A 26,520-nucleotide genomic window follows, 5' to 3' on the forward strand; every position below is an offset into this window, starting at 1 on the left:
CACCGACCGGGACGGGAAGAGCGGGATGAGCCCTGCGGGAGCAGTGGCAGCGATGGTCCCTACGGCGCTTTGCGGTGCCGCCCGGTGGGAGGCGGCTCTGGCTGCCCCCGCCCCAGCCGGGTTCCCCCCCGCCACTCTCGTCCCCCGCGGGCGGTGCTGCCGGGAGGGCTGCAGAGAAACCCCGCAGGCATTGTGGAAGCGCCAGGGATGCCCGAGCCCTCCCAGGACACGGCGCCTTCCCTCTTCCAAGCACCAGAACCCAGCGGGATTTCAGCCCTGCTCCTTGCAGGCGCTGCACGAGGGGTGCCCTCAAAGTCCTTGGGACCTCCAAACCCCAACAATCGCGACGCCGAGGGACCCATTCCCACTGTGACTGCGGGCACTCAGCCCCGCTGGGCACCTGGGGCAACAGCAGCCTCTCACAGCCCTTCCCCTGCTCCCACCACCGCCGCCAGCAGCCCCAGCAACAAAGACATGGGCAGCACCCCAATCCCACCCCACACTGCTCTGCTGCAGCCTCATGATGCTGCCGGGCTGGGAGCACCCCACGAGGTTTCCAACCAGAGAGAAAGGAGTGGAGCACACACAGCTCGCCGGGTACCCGCACGGGTTTAATGCTGAACCCCCCGCAGCCCCATGGGGCCGCCAATCAGACGTAGTACTGCAGCCCAAACTTCTCGTTGTCCATCTCTGCAGACGGGCGCAGGTAGTAGAGCTCATCCACCGTCGGGGGCACCCAGCGGTCGGTGTGGAACAGGGACTCGCCAACCTGGGGGGGCAGAGAGCACTGGAGGGGACACACGGGGACGGCCGAGGGGCTCAGTTCAGGGCTGAGATCGTGTGAGGAGGAAAATGGGCGCCCCCCACCACAGCTCCAGCAGCAAAGCACCCGCACCCACCCATAACAGACGCTCCCAAGGGACTCCCAGACCCACGGGTGAACCCCCTGCCCCTCAATGCGTGTCCTACGGCACGTAGCCCAGCAGGACGCACACCCTCAGTGCCCCGAGCCCAAACCTTCCAACCGGGAACGTCCTTCATGATCTTGGCCTCCTCATCCAGGTTCTGCCGCATGAGACGCAGGGTTCTGCAAGAGGAGGATCCGTGCTGCCGGCGGGTTCCTCACACTACAGCCGTGCCTTCCACCCCTCCTCCCCCCCCAAGGGGCCGAGCCCCGCGCTGCCCCCTCCGTACCTGCGGTCCGACTCTGCCTGCAGCAGCGGCAACAGCGCGATGCGCGCCTCCAGCTCCTCGATCAGCAGCCGCCTGCGGGGGGAGGCGGTCAGGGGGAGGGAGGGATGGGGGGAACTGGGGGCGATGTCCCGGGTAGGGGAAGGGAGCGCGAGGTGAGAGCGAGGGGAGGACCGGGAAAGGCCCGAAGGAAGCGGGAGGGGCTCGCGGTGCACCTGCGCTCCCGGTTCCACTTGATGATGGTGTAGTAGCCCAGCAGGAGGCTGCCGACACCGAGCGCGAAGAGGCTGTAACCTGCGGGCGGGGCGTTAGGAGCACCGGGAGCAGCGCGAGCACCGGCAGCACCGCGCTCGGCCGCCCCCGGAGAGTTTCCCGGTGCCCCCCTCCCCAACCTGAGAGGCCGCGGCGCGGGAGGTGCCGCTTGTAATCGATGGGGCCGTAGCCGCCCGGCGGCGGCATGTCCTGCTTCACCTTCGGCGCCGCCATCCCGGCAGCCACGCGCTACGGCACTTCCGCCGAGCTCTACGTCACTTCCGCCGCCCTCACCGGAAGCGCTCTGTAGTGGGAGCGCTGCGCGAGAGCGCCCCCACCCCACGGACCTCCCACCGAGCGCGGCGGCCTTAAAGGGGAAACGGCACCGAAGAGTCGGTGGGCCCCACCCGGTGCGGAGCGCGCAGCTGAACGCTCGGGTAAATTTCGGTATGTGCCGAAATGTGCGCGCACGAGCACGCGCGCAGCAAAACGCGTGCCAGAGAGCGCGCACAGAGGTGCGCGCACGGAAAGCGCTCAAAGCTCAGCACCCCCGACCCCCCTCCTCCCACCCACGGGCGGCCGCGCTGCAGATCGAGGTCACCCCCAAGCCCCCGCCCCCTTAAACCCTAATCGCACCCTAATCCCGCGGCGGCCGTTAATGAGCGCAGATGGCGGCGGAGGTGGGGGGGTGAGGGGGGAGCGGCGCTGGGTGCGGGGTCCCAGAGCGCTGTGCTGAGACGGAGCCCGAGAAGCGGGGTTTGGAGGATTGGAGCGGAGGGAGCAGCGCTGGGAGCCGCGTTCTGCATTCGGAGGAGACGCACGTTGGTATTCACAACCGCGGATATTGAAGTTATCCCAAAGGAATGGAAAGAAATCGCTGCTCCGTAACTTCGCCGCCGTGCGATCGGAGCAGCGCCGGCCGTCCGTTACAAACGCCGCACAAACAGCGGGGCTGCGCTCCTGCTCGGCGTGGGCTTCGTTTGCCGGGGGTTTTGCTGCTGTGCCCGCCCTGCTGAGCGCTGTGCTCGGGGATGCGGTGCTCCCAAAGCCTCGGCTCTGCCCGCTCTGTGACGCCAAACGGGGTTGGTTGTTCCCGCTGTCACCAAACCGCTTCCCTCCCCGTTGTCCCGCGCACTGAGCGGGGTCCGTTGGTCTGTGCAGAACGATGGGAGCTCAGACGTGGAGTGCGATGGAAGGGCTGAGACCCTCTGCAGCTTTTCAGTTCTGTTTGTGAAAATCCACACCGGTTTCATCTCCTCCCCATCCTCCAGTGTGGGTTTGGGAGAAGCGACTGCACTCCTCGGGGGGAGGAGTGGGCAGTGATGGAGATCTACACAGCACCCGCAATCCACCACCATCATCACCATCATCATCAACACCACAACGCTGCCATCACTGACACCATCACCATCGTCATCACCAGCGCCATCCCCACCATCAGCACTGACACCTCCATGACCACCACCATCGTCGACACCACCACAACCACCGCTGCCATCACCATCATCAACACTGCAACCACAACCACCATTGACATCATCACCATCATCACTGCCATCACCATGACCACCACCACCACCACAACCATCACTGCCACCAACATCACCATCATCACAGCCACCATCATGACCACTATTGCCATCACTGACACCACTGCCATCACCACCGCCACCAACACTGCCTCCACCATTGACACCACCTTTGCCATCACTGATACCAACACCACCATCATCACTGACACCACCACAACCACCTCAATCATCATCATCACCACCACCATTGACATCACCATCATCAGCGATGCCACCATGACCACCATCACCATCATTGACACCACTGCCATCATTGACACCACCACAACCACCCCGCCATCATCATCATCATCACCGCCATCATCACTGACATCATCACAACCACCATCACCATCATTGACATCACTGCCATCATTGATACCATGACCAGCACTGCCATCACTGACACCAACACCACCCTTGACACCACCGTTGCCATCATCGCCACCAACACCACCATCAGACACCACCATGGCCACCACTGACGCCACCATGACCACCATCACCATCATTGACACCGTTGCCACCATTCTCACCACCACAATCACCCCTGCCATCATCATCACCACCACCACCATTGACATCACCACCATCATCACTGACACCACAACTGCCATCACTGACACCATGACCACCATCAACAACAAAAAACTGCCACCACCGACAACATCATTGACACCAACACCACCACTGCCATCACTGACGCCACCAGGACCACCATCACCATCATTGACACCACTGCCATCAATGACACCAACACAACCACCCCGCCATCATCATCATCATCATCACCGCCATCATCACTGACATCACCACAACCACCATCACCATCATTGACACCACTGCCATCAATGACACCAACACCATCAACACCACCACAGCCACCCTTGACACCACCGTTGCCATCATCACCACCAACACCACCATCAGACACCACCATGACCACCACTGATGCCACCATGACCACCATCACCATCATTGACACCACTGCCACCATTGTCACCACCACAATCACCCCTGCCATCATCATCACCACCACCACCATTGACATCACCACCATCATCACTGACACCACAACTGCCACTGCCATCACTGACACCATGACCACCATCAACAACAAAAAAACTGCCACCACCAACACCATCATTGACACCAACACCACCACTGCCATCACCGATGCCACCATGACCACTATCACCATCATTGACACCACTGCCATCAATGACACCAACACAACCACCCCGCCATCATCATCATCATCATCACCGCCATCATCACTGACATCACCACAACCACCATCACCATCATTGACACCACTGCCATCAATGACACCAACACCATCAACACCACCACAGCCATCCTTGACACCACCGTTGCCATCATCGCCACCAACACCACCATCAGACACCACCATGACCACCACTGATGCCACCATGACCACCATCACCATCATTGACACCGCTGTCATCATTGATACCAACACCACCACTGCCATCACTGCGGCCACCATGACCACCATCACCATCATTGACACCACTGCCATCAATGACACCACCACAATCACCCCTGCCATCATCATCACCACCACCACCATTAACACCACCCCCACCCCCACCCCCCATCCACCCCAGGCCCCCAATGACAGCCAGACACAGGATTTTGTCCACTTGTTTATTGTCATCCAAACACCAAAACCCCCCTCACAACACAACGCACAGTTATTGAGTTCAGGTTCTTCCTCCCTTGGGGACGATCAGTGGGAACCTTTTTTTTGCTTTTTTAAGGTTTTGATATATATATCTTATTTTTTTTTCATCAAAAGATTTAGAGTCACAATAAACACGAGTGACAAAACCAAACCCTGCGCTGCTGTAACCTCACTGTTACACTTTGTTAATGATTATAAATTCTTCTCATTTAAAAAAAAAAGAAAAGCACAATGCAAATCGTTCCGCTGAAAGGCAACACACAGCGTAACTGCCTTAAGCAGACAAACACTCCTGCGGTTCCTTGAGGTTCTTTTTTGCATCATATATATATATATATTTATATCTTTATCATTAAAAAAGTCGCCTTCTGCGCCCTCTCCTTCGGAAAGGAGGTGACAAAGGCTCTGAACGCAGCGGCTCCCACCCGCTCTGCTCACTCCTGCAGCCCACATCCCCTCTTCCCAATCCTTTGCTGCCCTTTGGCCATTTATTTTTCCTCCTTAGTAAGCAAAAATAAACCAGGGACGGCGAGATCTGACGATTCGGAGGCAAAGGCTCCTAAAACGATCAGAAAAACGGGAAAAGAAGCAAAGAAACCCGCGGCACTGAGCTACTGGGAGGGCAGCGTTAACCCAGCATCTTCCTCAGCAGCCCAGCAGGGACGCCGTGCGTGGCACAACGAGGAGCGCAGCCTCACGGCCACGCCGTCACCGGGCTGCCCTGAGCGCCGCCTGGGCAATAAATTAAGCCGTAATAATAACAACCCCCCTCCCCTCCCCCCCCCCCCCCCAAAAAAATAATTAACAAACCACACGGCTCCCAGAATCGCAACACTGGTTTCAAATGAAAATCAGGGGTTTATTTCACAAGTCGCTAAAATCTAAGTACAATAAGTCATCGGCGTTTATTACTGTATTATAAAATCTCGTAGTTGCAACGTCTCCGAGAAAGGTTATATGGCTTGCGAGAACCAACGCTGCTCTGAGCCTCTCCCCAGGAGAGGTGGAAGCCTGCAGCACCGTCCCCGGCTCATGCAGCGCCGTGCAGCGAAGCGGCGGCCGGCCTTTGTTCGGAGCTCTGCCCGCAGTGCAGCGGGGGCCCTTCGGTGCCGGCAGCCCAGCAGCGGCAGCGCGGAGCGGAGGTTTGTTCCGCACGGCTCCTCCGCCGCCGCCCCCAGCGGCGTCACCTCGAGGCGCAGCGCCGCTCTGGGACAATTCCATCCCAATTCCGTCCCAATTCCGTCCCAATTCCGTCCCAATTCCAGCCCACCGAGCTGTTCTGCTTTTGCTTTTTTCTCCCCTTTGCTCTGGCAGGGGAGCAGGAGATGCCCGCGCAGCTCGGCGCTGAGCAGAACACGCAGCCCCGGCCGTGCAGCGAGGCTCAGCGCCCGCGTTCTGCCGCAGCAGCCGGGCAGGGCTTTGCAGTGACACATGCAATAAATACGGAAGTTACCTGCAGCGCTCCAAGAACCACAGATAAAAAACGATGTCAGACCGGCTCTGGATGCCAGCAGCGATGGCTGGGCTGGATCTGTGGGTTAAAACCCTCCTGGAGCAACGCTGCCCCAACGCACGGCGCTCGCGGGGCCCCTCGGTTTATCGAATCAAAGCTCGCTGTGGTCCAGCATCGCGAGGGAGCAGCGTTTGCAAGATGCTCCGCGCTTTGTGCTCTCAGTTCTGAGCTCTCTCCCATCGCACTGAGCTCAGTGCCAGGTCTCCCCTGCGGGCCGTGCTGGAACAGGAGGAGCTGCTGTGCCCAAACAGGCGCTGACATCGCTTTTCACCCGGGTGCTTTTCATACTTCTGCCCCTCTTTCCACTCCCTCTTTCCCAGCTGTGACACACAAGGCAGACGTCGCTCCCCCCCCCCTGACGCATCAGCATTTCAAATGGAGAGAAGTTTTGCTTTTTTTCCTTCTGGACAAACAAGGTCTCCCTCCCCAGGCCAGGTTTCAGCTCTGGACGTGTTCTGGTGGTAATGCAGGCATTGGTCAGAAGAGAGAAAAATAAAATAAAATACAAGAAAACTCCACACGTGTAAAGAACTGAAACAATTCTGTAATATTTCAAAGTGCAAAAATAAAATGCACTCCATTTCTCTCTCTCTCTCTCTCTCTCTCTCTCCACATCTCCCGATCCAAAATACCCCGGAATGAAAAGAAAAATGAACCCAACACAATGAATTCCTCTCGTGCCCAGTTCGCTCTTGATATACATTTGTAAAACAAACAGAGGAAAAAAACAAAACAAAGTCAAATTGAAATCCTAGGGCTTTATACAGCAACAAAGACCGTTTTGCAAAACTAGGCTCTCTAGGCTACCCAACAGTTTCCAAAGTATCTAAATATTGATATTCACACAACAGAACAGGGGCTAAAATGGACGAGTCCTCTTTCCCACTATGCCACGGTTCGATCTGGGGACGGCCCTGCAGAGGCTGCTTCAGACTGAGATCCAACAGCAGCTGCTAAGAAAATAAGACCCAGCACAGGGGCTGCGTCGCGCCCCCTCCCCCCTTTTTTCTTTCATATATAGATATATAGATATATATATAATTTTGCAAATAATTCTCATCAGCACTACTTCCAGCACTGATATGCAACGTAAGTAGTAAGGCAAAGTCTTTCTGCCACTCGAACTGGACGTGAATTTGGGAGAAGCGCGGGGAAGAAGGAGAGAAGATGACGAGGAGACAAACCGGACCTGAGGGACCTGGGCTGAAACCTGCGGAAATCCCCGAAATATATTAAAACCACGTAGAAACCTGTCCTTAAAGCAGGGTTACCTAAAGCTCTATCAAAACGCAATACTGCAGCGGCCGGGGAGCGGGTGGGAGGGGGGGGGAGCAGCGGGCGCAGCGTTCAGCCCAGCCACGGCCCCCATCCCTCTGCTCGCCCTTCTGACTGCGTTTGCAGCTTCTGCAGCTCCTGGATTTGGAGTAAAATCGCTCAAAAACAACAATAAACCTCCAAAAAAAAAAAGGAAAAAAAGGAGAGAAAAAAAAAAAAAAAAGGAAATAATAATAATCCCAAACAGTTTCACTCGTTCAAGTCCTCTGGGAACGTATGAAAGGCCCAACTGCTCTTGGCTGAATTAGAAAGATCGAACAAAAGGTGTTTTGTCTATGCAGTAAATTAGATTTTTAGACTACCAGCAGTTCAAAGTCTATTCCAAACAGAATCCAACAGAAGTGAGAGGCTCCTGCACGGGGTCCCACCCACCAGACGGGTTGCGGTGGCACCAGTCCCTTAGAAAACAACAGACTCGAGTGGAATTTCAGTTTGCTTATTTATCATTAGCTCATCATCAGCGGATTTTTGAGACATTATCATCTGCAGGCTGCCTTCCTGGCTGAGGAGGGGCAGGGAAGAAAAGCAAACATGACCTCGGCTCACTAAATGTGTCTGCAGGACAGGTGGGAGCTGCTCTCCCCAGGCCGCCATCCACGCTCCGTGGTGAACCAAGAAACCGAAGGCAGAGTCACTCAGTCCTCCTCTTGTGCTGGTGACAAAGAAAATCCAAACTAAATGTATAAAGCCCAAAAAATAAGAATTCTTCCCCTTCCCTGACAGCCTTCATTATCAGTCAATCACAAGGATCTGAGAACCAAATGAGCTCGAGTCTTTCCCACCCACGCGGCGTCGTTTCTCATAGCAGGGACAGCAGCACTCGATGGCATGAGGAGTGGTCTTCTCGCATCCTATAAAGCCTGGGGCGTATCCAGCTGGGATTAAAGCAGATTCCACTGTCGTGTGGTATAAAAAGGATGGCAGAAACAGGAAAGTCTTCCTCTCGGGCGTTCCTCTGCATTATTTCCACGTGGCAGACTGTGGGATGGACCGCGGGGGGATCATATCCAGCAGATACTCACGCTGGCGGTCTACTGCCGAGGAGGACTTGTGCACAGCTAGACTGGGGCTAACAAAGGGCAGAGCCCCACCTGGGGAGACACAACAGAGAAGAGAGGATGAAGGTCACAGCACAGTGAAACCAGCGGCAAAGAAGCACCACTCCCCTTTAACCTGCACGAAAACAAGTAATGGAAGTGGGCCCGCAGTAACTCGTGTGCTACAGAAGGTCAGAACCTCCAAAGGTCTAAAATCAGCCAAGCCAACAGCACTAAGGTTTCATATCAGAAATGAAGAGTTGAGCAGACTAGGGCTCTCTGCAATGAAATCGTGCTGAAGTGGTAAATAAAGCTGTCAGGAGGAAAAAATATAAACCATTCAATACTGAGCATGAAAGTAGATCAGAAGGCAGCCAATTGCTATGCTGCTTCCTTCCTGGAGGTCCTAATGATCACTTAAAAATAAATAGCTCCACAGTCAGGTTCTTACATACAGAAGAGATTAAATAAGAATTTAACTTCCAATCTGTTCCAAACAACAGCTTCAGTTGGTTCAGGTCCTGCAGAACGCTGCAAGGATGTGCTGCAGCCTCACCTGCAGCAAAACCATTCCTTTACTTGATGTGCTTTGATGCGACTTGACCAAACTCAGGTCCCAGAAACGCACAACAAACCCCAGCAGTGTGGCACTGACTGCACAGAGCCACCAAGGAGCATCTGACAGTACGTCATCCAGGCTGCTTACGGCTCTGTAAAGCAGCAGCTTTTGCTCTGCCTCCTTTGAGGAGCGCAAAGCGCAGCAGAAGCCAAGGCTTCAACACCCAGACTGAGAGCACAGCCTGGGGACAGCCAGGAAAAAGCATCCTTCCCCAAAGAGCTACGGCTGTTGGACAGATTGCAGCTAATAAGTGGAAAGAAAAGAAAAGAAACTTCAGAAAAAAATCTACCTGTGTTGATGGGAGTCTTCTTCCAGGCTGCAGCGCTGCCCTTGCTGACAGGTCTCTCAGCATGCTTACCTGGCCTACTCCCAAGTGCTGCTGCAGACGAGGCATTCTGCAACTTGGGTGACTGGCTAAATGCATGCAACACTCCCCGTGGGGCTCCAGAGCCTCGAGACATCTGGCTAGAACTCTGGATAGAGAGCAGACAGTCAGACAGGCACAGGGAGCATCCCTCCTTCACCCCCCAGAGCCTCGGCCAACATTTACTGCCTGACTTTTCTCGCCTTCCTCTGCCAAACCCAGACTGAGCCATTAGTCCCAGGTCTGAAAACCTCTAAAACATCTCTAAATCAAACCAAGAGATCAGTTTTGTGTTCCTGAAAGTACCTGTAAGAACGCAGAAAGATGTGCTGGGTAAGCACCTCTAACACCAGCATCTCCTCTGCCTAAAGAATCGGTGCCTTGCTTATTTCAACTCAAAGCAGCACTTGAGCTGACTCTTCCCAACTAAGAGGTGGTTTTATAAGCTGTGTGAGATGCAGTTTCCACCACGGATGACGGCTGCCCGTTACCTCGAAGCTTCACAACCACCACCACAAGCTGCAAGCTCAGCCACTCTCTCTACCTGAGCTACATTTATTCTCATGTATTTAGCACTGGAGCAAGGCTTTTTCATTTCATTTCATCCTAAAGAAAACGGAGATGGGGCTTCGTGCAGCCAGAGCCTCACCTGCTTGAGCGAGTGGTGCTGCACGATGGGGTCTGACTTGCTCTGTACAGGAGATGCAGTCTGTTGCAGTATCCTCTGCTCAATCTCCTGCTCCTGCTGCAGAGCTTTGACGAAGGCAGCCTTCAGCCTGTTGGTGTGCTCTGCTTTCAAGGCCTTTTTCTGATTGGATGTCATACAGGTTTCACACATGATGGTTCCGTTCTTCTCCTCCCTCCAGCGGCAGGTGAAGTCAGTCTTACACTGAGCACACATGTAGGGCTCACGGGATGAAACAGGGATGGAAACTTTACCTGCAGAACACAGCCAGGTGAGCTCAGCTCCAGCTCTCATTCCTACAAGTCACCTACGACAAGCCTCCAGATTCTCCATCACCAAAAATACACCACCTTCCACTCCTCCCCCTCCCTCCTCAGCCTGTTGCACTATCAGACGTTCTTTCGGCTCCCTTTGTTGGTGTGCAGGCATCCTGCAGATCCTTCTTTCCTCACCCTCCTCAAACCATCCTGAATGGCAAGACACATTGCAGAAATCAGGGAGTGAGGCAAGAGAAGTGGTGCTATTTGTTGAGACAAAATCTGCTCAACTGTTTACTTTGACAGTTACGAAACACCTGACAGACCAGAGAGGTCTGCAGCCTAGAAGGGACAAGGAGAGCCTGTAACCAACTCAGATTTTCTTCTTGTCTTCTGCACGGACTTGGCAACAGAGCTGGAGTTTTCATTTGTTTGGAGGCAGTTCCTCCAGGACACCGCTCTCATTTCTCCCCAGGAACATCCCTTCATCTGCTGACAACGCAGATGGAGAACACCGTGGTGATGCATAAACCTGGATGACAGGAAGTCACCTGCACCAGGGAGAACTGAGCCACTGCCCAGCCTCTGGGAAATCCCAGCACCGTGCAGTTCTACACCTTTACAGGTACAGCAAGTTGAAAGCTGGTGATGGAAGCGAGCCCCAGATTAGACAGATTAGTCCTGGAAAGCCTGACTTGCTGCCTGCTGTTCCCATCACGGATGGGAAAGGTTCTCTCCTCACTTTTGGGGAACTGCCATCTCACCTTGAGTTTCCAGCAAATTCTGCACAACTTCTTCCAATCCAACTAGGTAAATAAATTCGTTATTAGCCGCGCTGGGCAGGAAGTTCATCTCTGGAGCAGGTGGCTTTGGAGGAGGGATCTCCAGCAGTGTCTTCTCCAGCTGCTTCCGCAGCGCCAGCTTGGCTGCAGCCTGCCGGCTGGCGGGCGACTCGTTGGAGTTGACGATGGAAGCGGCGCTGGTGGAGGTGGCATTGGCCTGAGCTGATGTCACTGTTGTACCTTTGATTGAAGTTGGAGAGGCCTTGGAGGAAAGAAGACACAGTTTAGTGACATGCCGGGGCACCTCAGTACAGCAGGGCTGTGTTGGGGGGCAAGGAGCAGCGATCAGGAGTTGGGACTCAGTGACTCCCATCGGCTGGGGGTGTTCCATGAGTACCTTCAAGGTGCTCGGGGGGGGACTGGACAGCCTGCCCCTAAAGCTCACTTCTGCAGTGACCAATGGGTCGCAGTATTGACATTTATTGCAATGAACTGGCATTTATTGCAACAGCGTGCCACCCATTACACACATTACTTATCACCCAACCCTCCAATTCCTTCACAAGGAACTGACTTTTCTTTCTTATCAATTCCATCACACAGATTTGGAAATCTGAAAGGAAAGGGGTACTTTAAACCGCTTTTGTCCACGGTTTTTACACAACATCAGCACCAGCAGGATCTGCAGGCTGCTCAAGACAGAAGCCCACCCTGAGCTGTGCTCACGAGAACGAAGAGAGACCAAAAACCCCCATGTTTCCATCCGCATCCAAACCCTGAGTGCAAAATAAGGAGCTCCGCACTCAACGTTTCGTTTGGCACAGAGGATTTTGCAGGATTTTTTGGCACAGAGGATTTTGCAGTGCTCACCTGCGGGATGTTGACGATCAGGCTGGTATTGGGGACGTTGGCCACACGGATCAGACCCTGCTGGATAATTCTCTGCCCCTGAATTTGCACGCTGGGGACCGAGGCCCGCGGTGCCAGCAGCAGCGGAGGCGGCCCCGTGCTGGAGTGCTGTCGGATGTTGTGGATTTGCTGGGAAGACACAGAAAACGGGTTGATGCAACGGTCAGACAGCAGGAGAAAAGCGTGGGGAGTCAATGGGATGGGAAGGGAACGCCAAGAAAGCACAAGTGTCTGTGTCAGAATGGGATGCTCCTCCCTTTCAAAACAAAAGGGCTGGAACGTGGCGTCAAAAGAGATGCTCCTATGAGAAGCCATCGCACTGCAGGCTGGAGAGCCGTGCCAAAAATCCAAAGTTCCCACGTCAGATTTCTTCTATAAGGTCTGTCTGTTAAGCCTGTTTCATTTTAAAGGCATTAGGAAAGCTGTTCCTCAGAATGAGGTTTTCCCCGTATCGGAACAGAAAGCAGATGAACCACCAAGTGCTCTGCCTTCCCCTCAATGCTGGCTATGCAGTAGATAAAAGCAGACCTTCTGCTACAAAATAAAGCCTCATTGAACAGGAAAATATTGTTTTCCTCAGATCCCCACGGAAGCCTGAAGTCCAGAAGGCCAAATGCAATAAAGCTTTGCTTTCCTACTCCTTCAGTGACACCACAGGTGATAAAGACCCTGCAAAGCAGCACTTCCCCATTTCCAGCTATCTCATTTCAGCAGCTCTTATTCAACCTGAAGACAGACACGATGAGCAAATTAAAAAAAAAAAAAAAAGGGGAGTTTTCATGTTTGAAATGGTGGAATTGATACAACAGAAAGAATAATGAGGAAAGAAAGATGGAAGAGTGAGGGATTGCAGTTTGTTTCCTCTGCTGCTGCTCGCCCAGGCAGAGGGTGAAGCTGGGAGCCCCTCCATCAGCTCTTGTAATAAAGCAAGCAGGTGCCTCTGGAGCAACCAGGGGAGGACACAGTGTGGGTAAGGCAGCATCCTGCATCACCGTGGGGCTTCCCATGTTCACTGGGAGTGTTATGGGACAGCAAAACAAGCAGGAGCTGCAATGGCCCTTCAGTGGCAATATGCCTCTATTAAGCAGTGAATGAAAGCTATACAGGATCCTTCCAGCTAAGCAGAATGACAGCTGAGGAAACATTTCAGACTCACTCAGGAAAAACAGAAGAGATCTACCAGGAAGGAAATACCTGTGCTCCTCTGACAAGAGGTGGCATTACTATCTGCGTGTTTTGCTGGGTTCCTAATTTTGCAGAGGTCTGCTGCCCACCACGAACCAACGGAGGAGGAATAACAGTGCCTGGTATACGTGTAGAAGAGGTCTGAAAAACAGAGGACAGTTTACTTGCATGTTTCATCCCGGTGTGTTTGGATGCATGCTCTCTTCTGCTCGGAGCACCAAAAAAAAGCAGTATCCAAAACGTTACGCAGCAATGCAGACATCAGAATGCAGAGGTGGGCAGGCTGTGTGCTCAGGGGCTGCTCTCTCACGCTCTGCACAGAGTTCAACATGTAAAGAGCAGCCCTGAAAGACGTCTCCATCCACCCCCCCACACAGCTCAAGAACCACTGCACTGAGACACAGGGAGCCACGCTGCAACAGGAGCACGGTGTGCATGAGAGCAGCTCTCCTCAGTGCCTGATGTGATGAATGCTATCTGCCTTCAGCACGAGGACAGCAAAGGCTGCAGCACAGGACACGGCCAGGCTGGCTTCAGCACAGCTAGCGTTCCAAGCAAACAGTGAATAGCAACTTTACGTTCTGGAAGGATGAAGGAACAGGGGGGCCATACACAGTGCTGGCTCCGAGGAGAAGCAAAGGGCAGACAGAAGCTGGGGATGCAGGAGGCTGGGGGGGTTTGGCATGGGCATGTGTGCAAGAAGGAAAGAAAAGGGGAAAAAAAAAAAAAAGAAGTCAAGCTAGAGAGGCCTGAAACACCACCGACCACCTTTTTTGAGCTGTGGACTGTAATACATCTTGGAAGGTTCTCATAACACAGCCAAAGGTTTCATGCATCACTTACATTCCTGCAGAGCACGACGCAGCCTCGTCTGGAAGCGCTGCTCAGAGCAGCAAACCCTGCTCACGGGGCTCTGCACGTCCACCACCCCGTTCACCCCGACCCCAAACTGACCATCATCCCCCCAGTTAAGATCTACACACACCGGAGCTCTCGCATCCACGAGCTCCCAATGCGTGCACACACGTGCTGAGGATGGGGGAAGCTCAATCCCCTTCTTTACACCCCCCAATTGGAGACCAAATGTTAACTCCTACATGCAGGAATTGAAGAGACAACAAAAGCAGATGGAGGTGAGGTTCATCATTTGCCCAAACACCACGAATGAGAGCGAGAAACTGAACTCTGGATCCGCAGCTGCCAGCTCTCTGCTCTGCCCACTGGCACACACACACAGCTGCAGGCTCGCAGCCCATGTGTGGGGATTTAAGTCGTGGTCCAGTTCCTCTGAAAGTGCTGTCTGCTGAGAAGGCAACTCGCCTTAAGGAAGAGAATACTCAAGCTGATTGCCTCGAACGGCTCCCAAACGGAGCACGCATCCAGCCCACCCCTCGTGCAGAGCACTCCGTGGGGCTCTCAGATGAAGAGCTGGTATTCTCCAAGTGAAAGCATTTTGTGCTGAAGCTGTTTTGAAATTTGCTTCAGATCAGCCCAAGGTAAATGATCAGAAATGTTTTAAATTTGAAAGTGAAGCAAGATCTCAAACTCAAAGGAAGACTGGGCCGGCAGATGCCAATCCCCTCTCTTGTTTTTTTCCCCCCAAGGCTTTCCAACATCACATTTAGCTCAGCCTGAACAGACCCTCCTCAGCAGCACGTGCCATTCAGCCAAGGAAAACCTGGCAGCCTTCAGGTGATCACGGTGAAGGCACAATTAAATACCTGCAGCCCACAACAGCAGGCAGCCACAGCGCTCCTACAGAGGTCGTCAGCAGCCACAACCTGCGTGCATTTATCAGTGGAGCAGATGAGGTCCCAGGATGATGAGGACAAGCTTTGGAGGGGTACCTGCGTGCGACGCCCTACCTCTGTCTCCCACCCCAAGCGTTCCTACACAGCTTACAGTGGGGTCTGTGGGAGCGAGTGCTGGCTCTGCCTCAGAGCTTCCACCCGGCTGTGAGCAGTGAGCTGCCAGCCTGTGCTGCCCCGTGCCCTGCTTGCTGTGTGCCCTACCTGGCAGCCTGGCCCGCCCCACTGACCTGCAGGGACGGCTTGCCAGCAGGAACACTCTGCGTGCCCCGCACCAAGGGCGGAGGGGTGGCCACAGCACTCCCAGAGGAACAGGCAGGCTGGAAGAGGAAAAACCAGAAAGAAAGCAGAGGAGTGTAAGGGTGTAGGCAGAATCACAGAGGCTAAGGGAACAAAAGCGTTTACCTCCTTCGCTTTAGTAAGGGAATCTTCAAAGACTGTGGGTTTCCCCTTCCCCCACCCTTTGCTTCCTCCGAGCACCTCACCAGGCGTATTTAAATGGAGAAGTGATTAGGCAAGTATAGATAAGGTTATGTCAGAAAAAGAACAGAGCCTATGCACCAAAAGCACAGCAATGCAGAACTCTGTTTTAGCAGCCTCGGCTCACAGCCTGTTTCAGCCTCATCCTCTGTTACTGCTGGTTGCAACTAATTGGGTTTGAACGTAACAAAGTGAAAAAGAGTTAAAGGCTTCGGTTGTTAAGGTGAGGATACACCAACTGACCCCGCCGAGTTCCAGCACCCCAAGTTCATCACTCAGCAGGGAACTGCGTGCTATTTCATGGGCTTCGTTTCCACCTCAGAAGTCCAGGAGAAAGACACCGACAAGCAAACCCGACCAGAGAGGTGCAAACATCCAGCTGACACCTACACAGCTCCCCCTGCACAAAATCCATCGCGTCAGCACCGCACGCTGCAAAGTCAAAGAGGTGAGATGGCACTGGGACACAGCCTGAGCCTGACGGTGACACTGCAGCTCCTCGACACAAAGGGGGAATTTCTGCTGGGGTGGGAAGAGAGGAGGAGGAAAGGCAGGAATTGTGCAGAGCAGATCCTGGCGGTGGGGATGTGAGCACATCCATAACCACGCTGGCAGGGTTGTTACGCAGGAGATCCTCCTCCAAACGCGTGCCAGCTCTTTCTGTGCTGCTTTAAGGACTGTGTTTAGTAACCTGCAGTGCATTTCACTCATTAACACACCTGAGGTTACCAAAAAGCCATTCTGCTTTTGGATAGAGCTGATGGGATAAGCTGCCTTGTCTTCTCATCTTGGCGAGACCAAAATGCCGCAGGAAGGAACGGTTAATGGGATACACTTTAATTCACAAAAGTTTGGCAAAAAGCAAAATGTGCTGCATTCAAAAGCTCTGCAAGTCACTGGAATTGCCACAGTTTAATATATATATATATTTTTTTCCTTCTTTCCAAGGTAAGGACTAGCAGGAACAGACGTACCTTCTGAGTAGTGGTCTCCTTCTGGATTTGACTCTGCCGTAACTTTTTCAACAGGACAAGCTTTGCTTCCTCTAACCGTAGCTCTTCTTTCAGCTGCTTGATCATTCTCTCACGCTCCTCAGGACTGCTTTTCTGCAGGGCCGGGTAAGGCAGGTGAGGATGGGAAAACAGGGAGGGGGCAGAGGGAAAGACAGATACCATGCAAGTTACGACAAGAACTCACTGCCTTGTAATTGTCACGTATGTCTTAATATCACTGACATGTCTGCAATGCAGGGACACAAACCGAGGGTGGAAAAAGAGCTCAAAGGCCAAGGGGGAAAAAAAAAAAAAGCTTTGGTAATTTCCATAAAGGAAATGAAAAAACAAAAGTCAAATGAAGAGCCAAGCGCTGAGTGCGGGATACTGCGGCCACCACTATAAACCCTGCTAAAAAGTCCATTCTGAAAGAGGTGCTCTTAAGAAGCACATGAAGGTTAAGGAGGTGAGAGCCCAGAAAGTAATAATAAAGCACACATCAGGCTCTAACAGCTGCAGGACCCCCCCCCCAAACCAATCCTCGTGCAGTCAGGGATCCCCTGACCCCCAGCTCTGCAGGAACAGAGGACAGCAGGGCTGCAGTGCGTCAGGACAAGCGGACTCACCATGAGCGCCTCCGTGTTGGTCTCTTTTAATGCTATCTTTGTTAAACCATTCATTCTAGGGCTAGAAGGCTCATTGTCTGACAGCACTATGACGTCCGGGGAGGGGACTCGCTTCTCTCTCTTTATTTCACTGCAAATCAGAAGGAAAACACAGAGAATGAGTTAATAAAAACAAGCGAACAAGTGCTGTGTGCTGCACGGTGTGACTTACAGCCTCCTGATACATTATTCCCATATCTCTCAACTTACTGCCTCCTTAATGTGCTGCAAGGAAGAACCTGACTCCCCTTCTCTTTTTCCTCTCCTAATGGAAGGGATTTTGCATTCTGACCTCCCCCACCCAGGCTACCCTTAAGGGAACAACTGAAACAACTCACACACAGTCACTGACCTACGTTTGAGCACTTTCTCATGACATAACCTTCCTACACCTCTCACCCCTCAGCTCCATGAGAAGGAAACAGCAAACTGCATTAAAAAAGAAATAAAAGGGTCGGGGAGGACGTGATGCGCAGACGGCAGCGCTGCTCCTTCACTGCACATCAGTTTCCTGAGCAGCTGGGAATGAACCCAGCCATGCACCGGGGTCACCATCCAGGGATGGCAGGAGCAGATCCTCTCTGGTGCCAGGATTTGGGATCTCAAAGCACACAGCACGGTTTGCGGGAGCAGGGAGGTTTGTCAGGAGCAGAGCAGGGGGGACAGCAGAGCAGGGGGGGGACAGCAGAGCAGGGGGGGACAGCAGAGCAGGGGGGGACAGCAGAGCAGGGGGGGACAGCAGAGCAGGGGGGGACAGCAGAGCAGGGGGGGGACAGCAGAGCAGGGGGGGGACAGCAGAGCAGGGGGGGGACAGCAGAGCAGGGGGGGGACAGCAGAGCAGGGGGGGGACAGCAGAGCGGGGGGGGACAGCAGAGCAGGGGGGGACAGCAGAGCAGGGGGGGACAGCAGAGCAGGGGGGGACAGCAGAGCACAGGGAGCGGCGACGGCGCTTTGGAAAGGGCTGACAGCAAGAAGAGCTGAACGCACACACGGCTGCGTTCTGTTTTCCTTGAAACCCAAAACCAGAAGTAGGAACAATGAAGTTTACACTGTGAGCCTTCTAAATTTGTGGTGAGTTATGCATTAGGAAAAATGCCTGGAGAGCTTGTACCAAGCAAGGCTAAGCAAATATTTAAGTGTGGCTTGTACTACTCACAGGTAAGAGATGTGGCACGGAAGCTTTCTGCCTCTTCATATCAGGTAATTACCCCTCAGGTTAAAGAACGATTTCCAGGCTTTACAGCTACTCCCCGTATATCAAGAATCCAATAATTAACCCTTATTGTCTTATTTAGAGATGTGAAGGATATTCACACTGAGCAACATCACTGAAGAGCTGCGTGCCCCACAGACCAGGAGACCCACAGCAGATGGAACCACGTTTGGGATACAGCAAAGCCAGCCGAGAGCTGCACGGAAAGCTTTCAAAATGCAATTTCCACTTTGGTGAAAGGATTACAAAGGGAGAAGTGTCCTCTAGAGGGCACAGCGAGCCAGTAAACCCGACCTAGTGAAACTCTGAGGGCTTCCAAAGCAGCAGAGGCACAGGTGGAAGATTTCCAGTGTGTTCCTGTACCTGGTGGCACGGAACTGGCTGCTGGTGCCCTCGGATGGGCTGTAACAGAACAGGGCCTGGTGGTGGGTGGCAGTGGGCAGTGTGTGCCATGGAGCAGCACCATCCAGGTCCAGGCAGGAGGTGGGGATGTGGTTGCAGCCTTCTGCCAGCCTGAGCTGCTCCAGGCAGGAATCCAGGCCCTCGTGGCACCCACAAACTGAGGTTGGTGTAACCATGGGGATCTGAGGGGCCCAGTTCTGGACCTCATGGGACCTTGCTGCCTGCTCCAGCCTTCAAGCTGACCCACGTGCACCACAGGAGCAGTGTGGCATCTTGGTCCCTCCCAAACCACAGCACTCCATGATTCCATGGCTCAGATCACAACCAGCCCGCAGGGAGGAGAGCAACACAGCGACAGCCCCAGCGACACAGCAGAGCAGTGCTGTCACCCATGGGCCCCGTTTTCCAACAGCATGGCAGTACTCAGGGTTGGGGTTCTGACACCGAGGGACAGCCCCTACAACAGCAGCCCTGCAAACCACAGAGGGGCTGAACCCCACAGAACCCCATAGAGTCCTACAGAGCCCCATGGAATCCCACAGAGTCCCATGGAGCCCCACAAAGCCCTATAGAAGCCCCCAGAGTCCCATAGAGCCCTATGGAGCCCCACAGAACACCACAAAGCCCTGTAGAGCCCCATGGAGTCTCACAGAGCCCCATGGAGTCCTATAGAGTCTCACAGAGCCCCACAAAGCCCTATAGAGTCCTATAGAGTCTCACAGAGCCCCACAAAGCCCTATAGAGTCCCACAAAGCCCTATAGAGTCCCACAGAGTCCCATGGAGCCCCACAAAGCCCTATAGTGCCCCACAAAGCCCTATAGAGTCCCATAGAGTCCCATGGAGCCCCACAAAGCCCTATAGAGCCCCACAAAGCCCTATAGTGCCCCACAAAGCCCTATAGAGTCCCATAGAGTCCCATGGAGCCCCACAAAGCCCTATAGAGTCTCACAGAGTCCCACGGAGCCCCACAAAGCCCTATAGAGTCCCATAGAGCCCCACAAAGCCCTATAGAGTCTCACAGAGTCCCACGGAGCCCCACAAAGCCCTATAGTGCCCCACAATGCCCTATAGAGCCCCATAGAGGCCCACAGAGGCCCATGGAGCCCTCCAGGCGCCGCCGTCCTGCGCCGAGTGGGGCACCGCGGGGTCACGTGACACCGCATCACGTGACCCGCACGGCGAAAGCCATGGCAACGGGCGGTCCCAGCCGGTGAGGCCCGGCCTTCATTTTGTGAGGTGAGGTCAGGACCAGGTGGTGGCACAGAAAATGGAGCGGGCCGGGCCGCGGGGCAGCAGCACGGGTCTGTGTGCAGAGGGACGGACGGGGCTTCTGGAGAAAAAGGAGCGAAACGGACAAAAACAAAAGGAAGTCCCCAAGAGAGCCGCCGGGCTGCTGGGATCCTCGGTCTGTTGGCTTGTGGGCACCTCAGGAAGGAAACGGCGCAGAGAGCTGCATGGCCAAGGCTGGAGCTGCTGCACAGGAGCACCGGCCACTGAGATCTCCATCAGCAGCCATCTGCTCACTGCACCTTTGGAAAGATTAATGAGACGGAATGGGAGGAAAGAGGAAAAGCTCCAGCAGCAACGCAACGCCTGGCAGTGCAAAACCGGAGCAGAGCAGCCCTGTGAGCACATCCCACCTGCAGTGAGGGGAACACGAAGCTCCGTCCCAAAGAGAGGGGATCCCAGAGCACAGCTCTGCAAAACAACCTTTCTTTAAAAAGAAAACCAAAACAACAAAATAAGGAAAGAGTTCGGCCCGCTCTTCTGTCAGCCTGCGTGTGTAAAGAGAGAAATTTAAAGCAGATGTTTCAAAATGGGAAAGACAATGGGAATATCACCACTTTCAGGACAAATGCTGCCACCAGCAGTTAATAACTTGGGATGGCTGCCCCGGCACCGTGACCTTTATCCTCCAAAGCCATCAGGCATGTCCTTCAGCTAAATAAAGACATAATTCTATTATTCCCCCCTTCAGCTTTCATAAACGTTGCTGTCTCAATCACCCAGGCTGAACGCAGGAAGATGAAAGCAGTGCTGCTGCTACTATTTAAGCATCCTCGGCAATAAACCACGGCTGAACAGAGACCTTGCACAAAGCTTGTGGGAAGCAGTGAGCGCAGAGCCCCAGGTCACCAAACACCCAAAGCAAAGGGCCCTGTTTCCTTCCATTCCCTCTTCCAGCCCCCCTGGCAGAAGGACGCACGCTTCATGCTATTTGGAAGTTCTCCTCGGAGTCCTGGAGCATCCTGAGACATTCAGAGCACGACGACTCCGGAAGAAAATAACCAAGGGAACAAAGCAGAAAAGCCACATTGCCTTGGGGACATCGAGTTGGTGACGTGAAGGAACGGGGCCAGGAGGCTGAATGCAGCCTCACAGCTCTGAGCTGGGGCAGAAAATGACCAGTGAAGGTGCTGGAGATGATAAACCCGAGGGCCGAGGCGCGTGGAGATGGACTCAGCACCCATAACAGGATCACCATCCATAAGACTGAAGTCTCAGTGATGCATTATGGCAGAAAACAAAGCTGTGATGGTAACTCTTCACAGAGGCACCCAGCGCCACGGGCTCTGCTGAGAAGGTTCATTTTGGGGGATGTCGGCCACAGAGCAGCTCACAGAGCTTCACCGCTTTCATGGCAGAGCTCCGGAACCACAGCGCCTTTACATTTGCTCCTACCGATCCAGAGACACCAAAGTGACATAAATCCAAGCTGCCTTTTGCAGACCGTATTTTCCCCGTGCTCCCAAACGCTCTTTCGATCCCTCCCCCCCAAAAATAACTAAAGTAAAATCGATGATCAATCCACTGAGCGTGGCATTGAAGTTACGGAACTACTGACCCGGAAGGTGGAAAGCCCAGCTGCACAGCACAGCCCTGCAAAGCGCTCTCCCAGCACACTGTGCCCAGCAGCAGGTAACTGCAGGAGGCAGCGCAGCCACTGCTCAGCCGAAAGCTTCATCTACATGAGCAAATATGCAACAGTTTTGCCTCAGTCCATTCAGCAATCTCTTGTATGCTCCCATCCAAAAATATTTGGCAGGGAAGGAAGACAAACAAGGCAAGAACAAGCAATGCAGTGGGGAAAAGAGAACTCCTTTTTTTTTTTTTTTGGAGATGCATCCACATGAATCAAAGGGGTTGTGATGGATCAAGCAACCGCGGTGTGCAACCGAAGCAAAGCAAACTTCATTCCTTTCCTGCCCTTCCTCTGAACATAAATTAAACTTTAATCAAAGCATCTCTGCATTTAAAACACAGCATTAAAATCCCTCAAGAAACTTTTTTTTTTTTTTTTCTCTTTCTTTTTTTTTTTTTTTAAAGCCAGGCTGAAACCAAAAGGAACAAACGAAAAACCAAATCCAGAACTCAAAGTCCAACGCTCAGACTCCAAACTCCATCAGGAACACGCAGGCAGGGCACAGCAGCTACGCACACAGCTCCCAAATGCTTCCCACTAGATGTTATTTTTCATTGTACCACACAGCACATGGAGAAGACGGTCGTTCTGGGGTTCCAGAGCAAGGCAAAACCCTCCCCAAGCACACGTGTTATAAGCAGCAAGACTGTAAAGTGAAGGGAATAAAGAACTGAGATGCTGCCTTCAATGCACCAACTGCAGGGAGCCCCCATCCTTCTTTTTCACTCCTCATTGAGGCAGACAAGCCGTGGCTTAAGGCAATCCAGCTCGGGTGCCACTTGGAGAGGCCAGAGCTCAAGGCTGTACTTCGTACTTCTGTGGGCCATCAGGAAACAAAAAGGTGCAGGCAGCCGTGGTGGAATATAACCCCAAAGTGCCGAATGGGAATGGTTGGCTTAGCCAGACTTCTGTTTCAACTGGAAGGAAAACTAGGAGGCTGCAGAGAACAAGGAACACAGCTGTTGGTGCAGGAGGACAGGCCTGAGTCCAGGAACATCGCTCCTGGTGTCCAGCACAGCTTGCTGTGAGCTGCACCATCACTGCACGTGCCACTGGTTTGTGTCAGGAATGCCACCATCAGGTTACAAAGCCAGCAGTGCACACAGCACAGAGCTGGGAGCTGAATGCAGAGCACCGTAAGCACAACTGACCCAGCACAGCACCAGGAAGATGCCAGCCCCAGCGGGAGCAAATGATGCTGAGCACAGGGCAAACGTGGTGGGAAAGCGGTGAGCATGAAGGGAAGGGAGAAACAACAACAAAGGGAGGAAAGGGCCAGGAAAGAGGCAAGAGGGCAGAGCTCAGGCCGTCCCAGCGATGCTCTGCTCCTCGGCGCCGATGCACAGCAGCTTATCACAGCAAAGCCCTGCACACAGCTGAACCACCCCACTGCCAACGCTCCATGCCCTTAGGAAGGGGGCACAGCTCCTTCCTCCCAGGCCAGCCCTGCAGCACAGCGATGCCACGCAGAGCAGCAGGCTTGGCTTTGGCCTGGCGTGACCTCCCAGAGCCTTCCACCACTACAGGCTTCCTTCTGTTTCTTCTGGCATCAGCACATGTGCTCCAACCAGATACTATTTTTATAAAGTTAACTTCAAGGTTCAGGGCAAAAGAAAAAAAAAAATTTTAAAAAAATTAAGCAAAATCTATTTTTTTTTTTTTTTTAAGTTTAGTTCTGAGATGTTGCCAGGTCTGCATTTCAGATCTTGACAAGAAAAACCAAATGATTTCAGAAGGATCATCCATTCAATCGGCTTGACGTCAGCTCCACCACGATTACTGCCGGGCCACCTTTTCCAAGGAAAATATTATGTTTTCAGTTCTAAAAGCATTAAAGGAAGCTTAAAAGCCAGAACCCCATACATCACTGCGCATGAATTTACCCAACCCAGGAGGCAGTAGTAGCTCAGTCACTTCCAGCACCAGCTTTTATTCATCTGCTCACAAAATCAGCTCAGCTACTTTGAAAACACAGCTCTTGTGAAAGCTGAATTCCTCTGAAGATCAAAGGTGTTGGAGAGGTAAATCCCTCGCTTAAAAACATCCTTATGAAATTAAGACCCACCTTCCCACAAACACTGACTGTGCTCCTGTATACGCGAGGATCCGATGCTGCTTCTCCTGTATCAAAGCATCTTCAGCCCTAGGAGGCATCTGCGCCCTGTGCCACGGCTGTGCTTCTGTTAAGAACTTCATGCCAACGTCCCAACTTTCACAGAGCACCCAAAGAGCTCAGCCAGAGCATCACCAAGTTCTCAATTACGTTATGATAATTAACTCTGCAGGCTTGCTTTCAGAGCGTCTCCTTACGCCGAGCGCATTTTTATCTGGGGAAGCCTCGTCTCCCCCTGTGCACAGATGGGATCACAGAATTGTAGGGGTTGGAAGGGACCTGCAGAGCTCATCGAGTCCAACCCCCTGCCAAAGCAGTTCCTACAGCAGGTCGCACAGGTCGGCATCCAGGCAGGTCTTGAACATCTCCAGAGCAGGAGACTCCCCCACCTCCCTGGGCAGCAGCAATAAACGATGTCCCACCTCCACCTGAAGTGGCAGACATTCCTCACCCCAATCACTGCTCCCTGGGCAGCTCAGCACGCAGCTCCTCGCTCCCAGCCCCCCGTGCAGCTCACACAGCACAAACACTGGCACGCATTTACCAAACAGCTTCACAAAGAGCACGTGCGTGTGGGGGCAAGTACTGCAACCAGAGAGCGAGGATGCCCGCCTCTGACTTGTTAGCTTTCAGGTATGAGTGATCTTCTCAGATATTCTTCAAAAAATGAAATAAAATCACAGTATGCATACTTGCATTAATTAGCTAGCAATTATACTAAAAGATGCCTGAAGAGATTGGCTCCTATCAGCACAACACGCTGCATGACATGGGAACCACCAGCTGCCCCAGTAACTTCTGAGCAGGGCAGGAGCACCTCGCAGGCATCAACTCCAGCAACCTTAGTTATGCTTTGCCCTTTTTGCAGCAGGTTTGTAAAGAGCTGACAGCTCTCCCCTTTCCTCAAGCGAGCTGATGGAGGAGGTCTTACTTTACAAAAACAGAAGTGATTCCTGAATAGAGCTGCTGGGGTCTTTGTTGCTTCTCAAGCATTAAAAGTTGGGAAAAGTTTACGGGTGAGTTGCCATTACACATCAAAGACATTGGCCTTCCCAGCAGCACCCCTCCTCCCAGTAACTCCCTCGCAGTTGATAAGAATCTCGTGTTTTCAGTTTCACATCTCAAATCTGCACTGCTGTAATGCCTCACATCCAAGCAGATGCAGATTCAAACCCTGAGAACTGTTCAACATTTTGCAGGCAAGCCCTGCTCCTCACAGCGCTGCTCCAATGGGACTGGGAATAAACGAGGCTCCTGACTTCCTGCTCATCACTTCACCTCACTGCAGCAAAAAGCAAGCAAGGTCTTTGTGGTGACCAAGCTTTTATCCTTCTATGGACAGAAGCTGGGTTGGATACAGCACAAGATTTGGAATCTGGCCGTAAGGTGATGCCCCTCCATCAGGAACCTGGGTTCCATCAGGAACTTGATTCACCCGTGTAGCACAAGCACAGGTCAAAGGGAAAATCCTGTGCCAAAGCAATGAGCAACTTTGAGTTCACGCTCTGAGATGTCAGTGTTCAGGCATGGAAGGGATGCCGGCCTTTTGGGAAAGCACCAAGAACCCGTGCTTCACAGAGCTGCTGCAGAAGGGTGCCATCATTTCACAGCAACTCCAGTGGCAAAATCCACCCTTTACTATAAGAAGAAACTCTCATCCACACACACTGCTCTGTCAGGAGGAATCAAGCCGCAATTCAAACCCCTCTGTTTGGGCAATCACCACCTATTATTTTTCCAATATCAGAGCTCAATTAATACGATCCTCTAAACCTCAACCAGTAGCTCAAAGCGCATCCTCCTTACAGCCTGTATGTTCTTCTATTCAGGACAAGGCTTCTTCACTCAGCTGCTCGTCACAGCTGCCTGAGCTCAAGGAAGACACAGCACCAGCGTTGCATAGGAGCGGCTGGATGCCACAGCAGGAGCCAGAGCTGCACTCTGCCCTTCAGATTCGGGCTCCTGCTGCCCTTAAGGCTGCTTCCCAGTGCCAGCCCAGCACGTCTCCCCACGCAGGGTCCCCTCCCCACTCACCTTTTGGAGGTACTCATGTCCACGGGCTCGTCTCCCGTCTGAACCTCCACTTTGATGGTTGCTTTCACCTCTCCGCTTTTTAACAGTCCTTGCACTTTTCCAGCTCCGGGATCCGTTTTTATTTTCATGTCTCCTTCAGCACTTATTTCAGTTCCTAACAGTCCTTTCTCCATTTTTAGTTTCTTGCTGTCCACATCGTTATGCGGTACCTCACGTTCTAAGGCTCGTTTCTGACTTCGTGTCCTGCATGCTTCCTCTGTCATTGTGAGGCTCTGGGGAGAGAGGAGACACAAACGAGTTAAACGCCTGGCAAAAAGTAAGTTGGACCAAACACCTTCATTTCAAAACAGGGCAAAGTACGGCGCTCACTGCGAAAGAAGAAGTTCTGAAAGAGCAATAAAAGTTTTGCTGGTGCGCTCGCCTGCCCTATCTGCAGCACACATCTCAGAGCGAAGCACCCAGCATCACCCTGCTTGCGATT

General features: G+C 53.0%; 2 protein-coding genes across 3 annotated transcripts; both read right to left on the reverse strand.

The window, feature by feature from the left end:
* Positions 1-597: 597 nt before the first annotated feature.
* Positions 598-1,686, reverse strand: NDUFA13 (NADH:ubiquinone oxidoreductase subunit A13). Its single transcript, XM_079546897.1, has 5 exons — positions 1,584-1,686; positions 1,407-1,485; positions 1,195-1,266; positions 1,018-1,087; positions 598-769 (listed from the first exon to the last, which is right to left on the reverse strand). Exons 1-5 carry the CDS (start codon positions 1,675-1,677, stop codon positions 650-652), a joined length of 435 nt encoding a protein of 144 aa, XP_079403023.1. The 5' UTR covers positions 1,678-1,686; the 3' UTR covers positions 598-649.
* A 6,844-nt stretch (positions 1,687-8,530) lies between these two features.
* GATAD2A (GATA zinc finger domain containing 2A) lies at positions 8,531-26,308 on the reverse strand (the record flags this gene model as incomplete). 2 transcript variants are annotated; one of them, XM_079546895.1, is made up of 10 exons in its annotated part: positions 8,531-8,661; positions 9,516-9,699; positions 10,240-10,529; positions 11,297-11,576; positions 12,185-12,352; positions 13,418-13,549; positions 15,447-15,536; positions 16,671-16,802; positions 17,315-17,444; positions 26,040-26,308. In XM_079546895.1, 10 exons carry the CDS (start codon positions 26,300-26,302, stop codon positions 8,531-8,533), a joined length of 1,800 nt encoding a protein of 599 aa, XP_079403021.1. The 2 variants fall into 2 exon arrangements, with proteins under 2 accessions (XP_079403021.1, XP_079403020.1); XM_079546894.1 differs by lacking the exon at positions 15,447-15,536 and having other exon boundaries at positions 26,040-26,302.
* Between the last annotated feature and the right edge of the window lie 212 nt (positions 26,309-26,520).

Source organism: Tetrao urogallus (assembly GCF_951394365.1).
Source record: "Tetrao urogallus genome assembly, chromosome: 25".
Classification (NCBI taxonomy): domain Eukaryota; kingdom Metazoa; phylum Chordata; class Aves; order Galliformes; family Phasianidae; genus Tetrao; species Tetrao urogallus.

Excerpts from the sequence above, each read along its gene's own strand:
- NDUFA13 (XM_079546897.1), bottom strand. The coding sequence starts at position 1,677 with ATGGCGGCGCCGAAGGTGAAGCAGGACATGCCGCCGCCGGGCGGCTAC. Across the intron at positions 1,088-1,194 it reads CAGGCAGAGTCGGACCGCAG|AACCCTGCGTCTCATGCGGC; the intron begins GTACGGAGGGGG and ends CTCCTCTTGCAG. Across the intron at positions 770-1,017 it reads AGGACGTTCCCGGTTGGAAG|GTTGGCGAGTCCCTGTTCCA; the intron begins GTTTGGGCTCGG and ends CTGCCCCCCCAG.